Here is an 11,514-nt window from a genome sequence, read left to right on the forward strand (position 1 = left end):
TCCTGGCCCATTTACAGGTGCAAAAAAACCTAGACTTAATTATTAGAGTTTGTATAAAATTACTGCAACTAGATCCAATCCATATATATATATATTAGGCTATTTTTTTTATCTTTTAATTTTTTTCCAATGCTATGTGTACTATTTCATAAATAAATAAACTTATATAAATAATACATTTTTTTTAATTATTCATGAGCCCGAAAGCTAGATATAGACAAAGGCCCAACATTCTCTAGATACATAGGCACTTAGGCCCCACTAAGCTATTAACTATGAGTACTGAGTCGTTCCTCCAAGTTAACCGTAATACTAAATCATCAATCGAATCGAGCTAAGCCATCAAACTACTAAACAATTTCTCCATAATATTATTTAGAGTTAAAGCTGGAAGTCCAATGCACGACCTTTTTAAGTCTAGTTTGAGTTGGTTGGTAAATATTAGTTAGTTTGAGTTCCAGTCAGTCATTGGTGAATCAGGTGAATCATGTGGCAGCTGTTGCAAACCCCAACACTCTATGCATTTCACCAACTCTACTGTGTCACCAAATAGTGTGCTCCATGCCTCCGTACCTCTCTCTTTCGATAATAATAATAAGATAAGACGTGCTCCATAGACCATAGCGTAGGATATTTCAAAGACTAAGGGCCTATCTAGAAAAAAATATTGAGAGGAATTTTAGTACGTAGGAATTGAAAAGTGCAACGGAAGGGATCCTATAGGGTTATGTTCCTTAGAATTAGTTTTATTTCTCATGTTGGGATTGTTAAGAAAATTTTGGAAGGACCAAAAAATAAAAAATAAAAAAATAGAAAGAGAGATGGGAGAGGTTGTGGTGGGTTGAGGAGTAATTTGGCTATCCAAACAAGTGAAGTTAAACAATGGAATGAATATTTGATAGGCACGAGGTAACGTTATTCTTAGATGAGCACTTAATATATTAGCCAATATGCATTTTGACAACATATTAATCATATGCCAACAACATTTATATGTATGTTAGGCCACTCATTAGACTAGAATTTCTACAAATCGAACCATGTATTTATTTATTTTATGATTCAGATTAACTCTTCTTTTCCTCCTATAATTTTCATCTAACAAACTATCCTTTATATCTACCTCCACCATCTTTGCAAATAAATAAATAAAAAAAGATAGAAGCAATTTAAATATTTATAAATTATAATATTATTTTTATGGAACCATCTAAATTAATTTAGAGTATTAAATAAAAATTATAGAGAAAACAAAAACAGTGTTAAAATTCAGTATGTTATTAAACAGATACTTAAAAGAAATTTGTTAGCGTAGAGAATAATTAATCCCAAATTTGGGACATGATTTATTTAGCCAACTGTTTTTCTTTCCATAAAATAAGCTACTTTCCCAGCTGCTTTGATGGTTTAATATGAATTCATGATCGAATAGTATGATGGGGTCTACCAAATCAACGGTGCTGATGATCTCGCACGTAAAGATCTAAATATTTGCTCATTTTAAAGGATTACGGAATAAGCTATTAAAAAAGTTTTCCTTCGCTTGTTTGCCAGCTTTAGCCTACGATATACACCTAAAGTTAAAATTAAAAATTAAAAAAGAGAGGACCGCACGATCTAAATCAGACCGCTGGCATCGACCGCCAGGAAAGATCACCGAAATCGGAAGGTTCAAATGCCACATCAGGGTAATCAAAGAGCCCGCCGGCAAACCCCACTACGTCATCCGCCACCGCCATCTCCGGCCGGATACCGTACTCCAAGCCCTCGTAGCAAACGGCGATTTCGTCTTCAAATCCCCAGATCTGACCAAAACCGACGCCCTCAACCTCCTCCCCGGCCGCCGCTTCCGCCTCCGCCTCCCCGTCCGACGACGACGGCGCCGTCGGAGGCAGCCCGAGCTCGTCGTCCGACGCCTCCAGGAGGTACCCCAGGTCCGAATCTCTCAAATCGCCGGTGACATCCACCGGATCGGACGTACACGTGTCAGCTTTCGGCGGAGGGACGGCGATTTCCTCCTCCAAGCTCCGCATGACAGATGCGAGGTCTTGGGCGGCTCCTCCGCCGGCGGCGTCAGCGTCGTCGTCGAGGATATCGAGGATGTCCTCCGCCCGGAGCCGCTTGGCGTCCGGGGAGGTAGCCGGAGACTCGTCAGTCTCGTCCTCTCTTAGGCGCTTATTAGTGTTGCCGTTATCCATAGATGAAATGATGAAGGTTGGGAGAGGAGAGAGAATAGTTTGGTTCCTTAAGAGGAAGTATAATGGGAAGAGCGAGTGGTTACTGTGACCACGGGCAACAGGGGCATATAAAGAAAGGAAAAGGATCGAGGGTGTTTTGGGCACGGAGGGAAGAGTTGGGTCGAGGATTATATAGGAAGGGAAGCAGGTGGTTTCGAGGGGCTTTTTGTAAAAAGAAAAAGAAAAAGAAAAAGAAAGAGATACTGGGGAGTTACTTTATTTTAGTAATTAATTAATTAATGTAAGGGGGAGGGGGGGGAGGGGGGAGGGGTTGTAAGGTAAAAGAGGGAGGAGGAGCGCGTAGGGCGAGTAGATCAGGATTCTGGGGCCACCTATCACGGACGCGACGTGGCGAATTTAATGCAATTAATTTCGGGCGGAGAAATCCGGCAATAAATTGGGTCTGAGGTCCGGTTTTGGAGTCCGGGACCACGGACCGATTCATCGGCTCGGCTGACTTGAACGGTTGGAAACTTTCCTTCTTCCCAGCCGTTTACGTGCCAAGTCACGAGAGGAGACCTCTCTAATTTGACCGTTTCCTCGTGGAATCCGGTTTCAAAATTGCTCCACTTTACCAAGGCATAGAGCATAAGATTCCCAGTTAATTAACCAGGTACCAAAATATACCCCTGGCCCTAATAACTATCTCAATAATTTTAGTCACTGTGGGTGGTCCCCTCTTCTCCAGACGCATAATTATGCTATAATCCATCTTTTTGTCTTAGTTATTATAGTGGAGAGAAAGGAAAATAGTACAAGGAAGTCGAGGCGTAGAAATTATATTCATTTAAAATACTACTAGTTTGATATAATTTATATAAATAAATAAATAAATCTAGGGCACAGTCGACATGCCAAAATTACGACGGCCAACTGCGTCACTTTCGCTTGGAAGAATCAAAGTGTACTCTATAATAGAGGCATTGATTGGATTGAATGGGCATGTTTCCACATCAAAGACAAATAGGTCCGTCAGTCCACAACCATCTTGTTGGCGAAGTTTTAGATCTTATTCACAACTTTTTATTTACAAACATGCTCGAAATAAAAGAGGTGTTGCTGGTTTCCTATTAATGCCGCCACCGTGGGCCCATCTCCTGATTCGGACAAGCAGGTTAAAGAAGGATTAGCTTAATAGAGACCCTAGATTGGATTATTTGCATCTAAAAGAACTTTCCTTTTATGATTACTTCTTATAGTATATTATTGTTGATGATTTCCTAACTCTTATCCAGAAAATTCCGTAAAGCATGTTAATCCTCCTCTAATTTTAATTTACGGGATGATTCGCTCCCACCACCTTCTTCCTGTCCTTGTTTCTGGATAGATACTTTTTTTTTTTTTATCTCTAATAATAATCTTCGGATTTACGGAGGCCAATATCTCTAATAATACTTATAAAAATATTATCTATTGTTTATATTAAAAATATAATAATAGATATGAAAGTACTTTTTTTAACTTAGCGGACCATTTAGTGCCATTAATAGAATTTTTTTTAGTAAAATTTCTAATGTGATCTTATTTATTTTTTTGTTAATATTTTTTAATTAAAAGAAAGGAATTTTAGTCTTGATTGTATTTTGCTTCTTAATAAAGTCATTATCTAGTCGACACGTCATTGATCGCTATTCGTGGCGAGAGGCTGGTACGCTGTTGTTGACAACCCAGCTGTTCCCACTCGGTATCAGGCGAGAGAGAGAGAGAGGGGGGGTGGTTTGGTATCTTGATTAGATCAATCTTCCCGTCTTCGCTACCTAAAACGTGAGAGACTTCCCAAATTACACGCCACGCCGGTACGACCAAATGAGCCGTCAATTCCTACTCCGACCCCAACCAAACCACCAGCTTTCGACACGTGTCAACCGGCTCAGCCCTCGATAATTGCGCTGAAGACGCCGCGCGTACCGGCTCTCCGGGTCAGCCGAACGGACGGTTGTCCCCCCAGGACGACACGTGGCGGTGCTTCCGCACGTGATCGACACGCCTTCTCGGTTGGCGCGGGAGAGGAGGGGGTGGGGTTTCTGGAGCTGGGCCCCGCACCGACGGAGACATGAAATTATTGGTTAATGGGACGGGGTCCGCACTGCTCCCAAGCTGTCCTTTGGGGAGGGAATAGAATAATGTTTTGTTTATTAATTTTATTCCGCTCCTTTTTTCCAAGTTCATATCTTTGACTACCCTCGCTTTTGTTCCAGTAGATCAGCACAGCGATACCCGTCACCGCCGTGCGACTTCACCCCCGCCCAATACGAATAGGTTAAAACCACTCCGTGGGGTTGTTTAAAGTTCCACCTCCTCTGTTCTTCTGCAGCATGGGACTGAGGACAGAGGAAGAAAATTACAAAATTGACCGCTGGGTCCTTGCTGTGAACTGCCGTTGCCTTTCGGGAAAGACGAGGGCGATTTGGTCAATCCGGCGAGCGTATCGAGGACTTCTGGCACCACATGGAAGGAGGCGAGGTACACGTGAACTGTTTCAGCAAACATGGGGGGACAAGAAACCGCATCTGGAGGAGGTGTCGTACGAATACGATGAGAAAGAAAGCATCAGAAGAGAAAGAGAATAAGACTGCAAATAACACCCTAGATTACCCTTTAATTATTATCTACGCCCGGTCTTCTTTTTTCATATGACTCGAACTAACCATAAGTTATAGGGTCCTATCTATAAATTTCCCTTGTGAGTGGGGGGAGGGAAGAAGAATAAAAAGAAAACGTTACGAGAGAGAGAGAGAGAGCAGGGGTATTTGTGTCATTTTACATATGGTTCCCAAATAAAGAGTGCGGGGCCCGCAAGCGGGCACGGCGTGCGTGACTGGAATCCGCTAAAATCTGACTGACGACGACGTGCACGTTTGAGGCACGGTTGGCCACGACCACCTTTGTGGGGAATCGCGTAACTGGGAAACGCCTTTTACTTTTCTTTTCCGTGTCGAGAGAGAAAGGTGAAGCAAAAGGTGCACAACGGATGGGAAACGCTCGCGAAACCGGATCGGCGTTTCCCACTTTCTTTTGGCTATATGACCGTTGGTTGTGGAGGATATAGTTATATTCTAGATGCTGCTTGTCTCCAAATTACACGTTAGTGAAGCTTATTAACGAATAAGCTCCTTTGAATCGTACTTATTCTGAGCCCCCTCAGATATCAAATAAGAAGTCAATTTATAATTAATAAAATGTTTGAGGTCTTTTTATAACTTCTTATGTCCTTTTTTTTCTTTTCTTTTAAACTTCTTATGTCCTATCAATGACTAGAATATTTTGCACGGTACAAATGTGTTTGTTTAGTTGATAAAAAAAAAAGTTGGATGGAATAAAGTGGTGAAACTTTACAGCAAATTAACTTCTAGGAAGTAATCATAATTTCTTAGTATTAATAAAAAATTATTTAGTAAAAGTAAGTAATTGTACTAATTAATAAGAAGGGAAGTTATATTTTATCCTTTTTAGTTAGGTCTAAATTCATTTTATCCTTTTCTAACGTATTTAAAATACTATCGATAAATTTTTAAATATTAAAAATATATATTTATTTTATATATTTGTTATATCCTTGTTAACTAAAATTCAGTCTATATTATTTTAGTACGTTGATGAGGATCTTCAAATTCAGTATATAGTTTTATGATAGAAAAAAATTATTATTATTATACTTTAACTTAAACTATAAAGAATAAAGTAATATAAATAAAACTATAAGGAGTGAAAGAAAAGTTTAGGCGCAACCACATGAGATAAAATATAATTTTTTCTTAATAATTATATGCGATAAAAAAAATATCACCCCTTTTAAAAAATTGTGGAAGGAACTAAATATCATAAAGTGTGGAATTTTTATTTCTTATTTCTCATCAATCAAATATACACAAAATATTGGTGTAAATGCTACATTTTATATTTAAGAATAATAATATTTTTTTTCCTTTTTTAAAAAAGATAAAATATATTAAAATTTAGGTACCACAGTTACAAAACTCTCAATTAAAATTGAAGCAAAAACCACCAACCCATGTACATACCCAATGGTCCTACCACAATAAGCAAGTTAGTTGGTAGCTTGATTGGCTTCCCTAAACCTCCATTCTCTTGTGGATAAGATTTAATTTCTTTTGAAAGAAGACTCCTTATGGTATTATAGCAAATAAACCACCACTTATCCTTCTACGGGTATAATAATTCCTATTCTCTCCCATCTCACTTCATACACCCAAATTAATCTAATTTAATCATAATAATAATAACTTACCATTTTACCCCTTCATAGAATAGCACTAAATTACATTTCACTTTCTTTTTACAATTAATTCTCTATTTTTCTCGCTTTTTATCTTTCTCACTTTTCTTCAAATCTAGCTATTAGTGACATGTCCAATAGCATCGACAAACTAGTCACGAAGTAGAGTATTTATCAACACTCCGAAATTATTTCTATACACTACAAGATTTTTTTCTCTACAAAGTAGGATTTTTACTTGCACTACAAAGATATTTCTCTATAATGAGGTAATGTAGGGATATTATAGTAGTGTGAGATAGAATCTATATATCTTTGTATATAGTGCGGCGTATATTATATATATAATGTAGATCTTGCTATATGGTTTGTGTATATATCTTATTTTTTAGTTTTAAATTAGTTTTTGGATTGATTGATCTTTTGTATGTTTTAAAACTTTTGTTAAAGTTTTTTATTTCTGCTTGAGATCATAATTTGTTGTCTAAATAATAAAAAAATAATATGAGAAAATAAAAAACTAATATTGTTATTAAATTAAAACGACTCTTATGACATAAAGACGTCTTATTATAAAGTTATTGTTGGAGTTATAATCACTTGTGTTAATATTTAATATATTATCTCTAAGTGTCTCGTTTATTCTTAGCTATTCTTTTTCACATTACATGCATATTCATTATAGTTATTATGATTCAATCTTTGCTCGAGCATTATCTTATGGTATATATTTTTAACTATTTTACTCATTAAATTGATATTCATTATTTAACCTTTTGACTAAGTTTCACCCTCCTAATATATTTTCTTATTAAAATATTAATTAAAAGGACTACCACTTGACTAGACTAGTGTGAAAGTATGCAGTTTGACACCGTCCAAATTTATATTATCCACGAGTCATTTATATTTCTAATATGATGTGTTGCAAAAAAAATACTACCTAACTCGTGTGTGAAAGTCGTCGTTGCACCAAAATAGTTATTTGATATAAAAAATACAACTGGAGTAAAAAAGTGAAAAATATTTTTAAATTGAAAGGAAAGATTGTGAACTATGTTCGGCTTAAGTTTATTTTAATGCCTCATTTCGATGTTCGATGTCTTAGGATTATCTCATGTGTGCTTTACTATAGTGAATTATCAAGACACTATAATTAGATACTTCGTTTAACAATTTTAGGTGATCAAAGTTGATATAAATATTTGTGTATCTATTTTCTCTTAGTTTTATAATAAATCTGACTTCTTTTATAAGTCAATTTGAATTTTATGATTGCATCAACCAAAATTAATTAAATATAATATGTGAATTCAAATGTTAAATTTTATATAAAATATATATCCAAGGGCATAGGAATGATCACTCTATCGTTTGAACTATCTATTTTGCCGTTCGAGTACGACTTGGTTGTCATTCAAATTTATAGTGACATATAAAAGGTCGTTCGAAGTTATAGAGGCAAATTTAAATCAGGGCATGCAAAACGCGTTAGAGTGGGATCGTAAATCTTCATAAAATATGTCACTTTATGAAATTATTTTAGAGATCTTTTTGCCTTATCTCTAAAAGAATATGTGGAGAATATTTGAAAAAAATATTATACCATATCTCAGCCATCTATCCTCATGTTGATGTCATCTTTTGAAGTCCATTGGAGATCACTTCTCGGCTTTTAATGTAACGAATCGTTCTCATCTCAATGAATCTATATCAGATATAGAAAAACTACATCTTAAGAGTTAATGAGACGGAATGATCAACTCAAGGGTCATTGAAGTTTGAAAATCTATCACGAAAAACAGTATATCACGAGGTCTAGCAAGCAAAGTTGGTACAGATTGAGTTGTGAAGACCAGTGGGTGATTTATAAGCTTTTTATTAATTGCTACAAGTTTTAGTAATTGGTTTCAATCCGAGTTTAAATCTATGATTTTTAAGCCAGTTTTGAGTTTTTCTACGTAGAAGTTTTGTGTTTGCGATTGTCTTTTTCACGCTTTAATTTTCTACATATTACTATAGATAGTGTGTGATAGATCTCATCTCATGAGACATTTATTATATTTTTTAATTTGTACAATAACATACCTAAGGATTCACATTTTTTTAATAACGTTGTACCTTAGGCTTCTACCAATTCTCCAACTCAAGTCTATCTTATTCCAATTATACCATCATTCCACGTGGGGATCTTCTTTGTTAGGTGGATGCTACTTGGCCTTGGTCTTATAATGGGAAAGAGTATTCTCATCTACTAGTATCCAAGTTCCTTCTATTCGGCTAAATCCATTTGTTGAATTTTATACAAATGCTCTCGAAGGGAAGGGAAGGATAGAGCATTACTCCTTGGTATCCAAGAACTCATTTCTCGATGCTTTTCATCCCAGATTTGGATTTTTAGCGATTCTCAAAGAGTAGTCAATGAGGCCAACCACATTGAGGACATCTCTTCGTGTTCATCTATCCCTGGGTTAATGAATGTAAGATTCTTATGAAAATATCACCCCCTTTATTAAGATTTTCTTCACTACCAGGCTTAACGATTGTTTTGCTCACAATTTGATCAGCTACACTATTCTATACCATGCATGCATAGTTTGGAACACTTTTCTTATGAACCTTATTTGTACCCACCGAAGTTGAAGTACATCATCTATAGAGTTTTTCTAAAAGAAAAAATAATATAAATATGGCCATGTTTGCTTTAAGTTTAGAAACCTCTCCTGAACTAGTTTAGAGATCCTTAAACTGGTTCAATAACCAAACATCTTTTTTTTTTTTTAATCTTTTTAATATCTAATCAAGTTACTTTTTAAAAATCAAGACTAAAAAATAAGACTAACTAATCGAGTTCGGAGCTTAGTCTCAAAGCAAACAAGGTACAAATCTAACCTTTTCCACCCAATATTATGTCTGTTAAACATGTATGATAGCATCTTTCATTCAAATTAAGCATGTTCATTACTTCTTATATTACATTAAATCTAAATCTATATGAAAGCTTGTCTAAAGATATTGGTTTCTTAGCTTTTAGTGGACAAAGGGAGATTCCTTCATACAACATTATTTTCTATAAGCTTGACTAATGTGTTATATCCTTTTGGGAGGATTTGCAAAGGTCAAAAGGGAATTTGTGTTTAATTTCAATAGATATTGACCAAAATCTTCAAAGTGGCCTGGGACATGATTTTTTTGAAAACTTTGCTGACAAATCTGTCACAAAAGCATGTCATATATGAATAAATAAATCTGTCACAAAAACATCTTTCTTACTTCCCTTATAATGTGGTTGAGAGAATTAAAAAAAAACTAAAACAAATATATTTTCTCAACCCAAAGGTGCCACATTTTTTCATTTCAGCTCAAATAAAATTATAGATTTGACACAATATAATAAAAAGGAAGCAGAGATGAGAGAGTCCTCTCACCTATCCTATTATTACACAACTACTAACATATACTGCAAAGATATAGAAAATAGTATCTAAAATAGGGGGAAAATAAATAAAAAAATCCACCAAACTATTCTTCTAGTAGGTTCTTCCCTTTTTGGCTGTCATGTGTAACTAAATATCTCATCATGGAGAAGGCCCTTTTTAATGAAGGATTGCATTAATCAAAATGGGGTCATGTGGACCATCTAGGATCCAAAGGATCTTAAGATGTTTATTGACCCATTAGAAGAGAGTATGGGTGTCACATTCAATCCAAAGAGCTTGGATTATGAAAGCCACGTTGGTTTACTTGTGGAATAAGATTTATTTTAATATAAATTTTTTTTTAGAATAGTAATATATATTGTCCTATTTTTTTTGTTTGGTTTGTTTAAAGTCTGTCATATTAAATCTAATTATCACATATTATATTAATATACTTATATCTGATATAAATTAATTTATTAAAAAGAAATAAAAGGAAGTATAGGAGTCAAAAGAGAGAGTAGGATAGAGAAATGGGAGATGGGACAGAGGTAGGGCCGGCGTAAAAGTGAGGTGTCACATCGATGGCGGCAATGGTGAGATAAAAAGAAAAGAAAAAGTATTCATTCTATCAAAGTTTTGGACCACATTATGTTTCGATCCAGAATTTGTACTGATAATAATTCTATCTTGATTAGGATTCTCTTGTACGAACTACACCATCACCTCTTTATCTTCTTTTTTACTCATCGAACTTATAAAAGGTTTCCAACCATTGATTCTGAAAACTTAAATAGGATTTGTAATTTTTTTGACTTAATATTTATAGATTATTTTTAACATAGTTTGATTCGCTTCACCGTGTGAACATTTTGAAGGTCTACATCTGGTGCCTTGGGCATCTGCTGCTATCATTGATGACTGCATGTATTTTTATCTGCTTTTTTTTTTTTCTTCATATTTTCATACTATATCTATCCTGATGGCACTCAGCTAGCTGACTGGCTCGCAAATTACGATAGAAATATAGCTTTCAATTGTATCTTAGTGGGAGGAATCTTTCCCACCCCCTCTCGTATCTCTTTTGGCTAATGTCAGCGGTGGGTGTACAAGAAGAAGCTGAATAATACATTTCTTTTTTATTAAAAAAAAATTAACATAGTTATTAAAGTTAATAAATACCCTCGTGTAACATATTTATCACTTAAAACAAATAAGATTTTAATTTCTTGTATTATGTTATTCAAGGGCAAAATTGTTTTTCTAAATCTAAATTGAGTTTTAATTGTGGTCAATAAATTTAGCTACCGTAATGATATTTTTGAAAGGGCTCTGCTAGGTTTAGTGGTAATTATGATATTTTAAAGAATATAATAGCAAGATGAGCATGCGGAAAGAGAACCTCTATCCCCCGTAGAGTCAGGAGGCTGAGGGATAAGAAGAAGAGAGAAGCTGCTTTTAATCTTTCATTTAGCATCAAGTTTTTGTTTACAAATATCTATCATTATACCAAAGCATGTCCTTTTAATAAGAACACAAATAATTTTTATCACAACTGTTTACATCATAGACGTAAAGATCCGAGAAAAAACTTTTGCTAAGTATAGTAAATTAGGTAGTA

General features: G+C 35.2%; 1 protein-coding gene across 1 annotated transcript; it reads right to left on the reverse strand.

The window, feature by feature from the left end:
* Positions 1-1,516: 1,516 nt before the first annotated feature.
* LOC140791443 (uncharacterized) lies at positions 1,517-2,474 on the reverse strand. Its single transcript, XM_073142021.1, has one exon. The coding sequence runs from the start codon at positions 2,196-2,198 to the stop codon at positions 1,623-1,625; it is 576 nt and encodes a 191-aa protein (XP_072998122.1). The 5' UTR covers positions 2,199-2,474; the 3' UTR covers positions 1,517-1,622.
* Positions 2,475-11,514: the final 9,040 nt, after the last annotated feature.

The sequence above is a fragment of the Typha latifolia genome, chromosome 1 (genome assembly GCF_019914945.1).
Source record: "Typha latifolia isolate L0001 chromosome 1, TyphaL0001v2, whole genome shotgun sequence".
In the NCBI taxonomy this organism is placed as follows: Eukaryota; Viridiplantae; Streptophyta; class Magnoliopsida; order Poales; family Typhaceae; genus Typha; species Typha latifolia.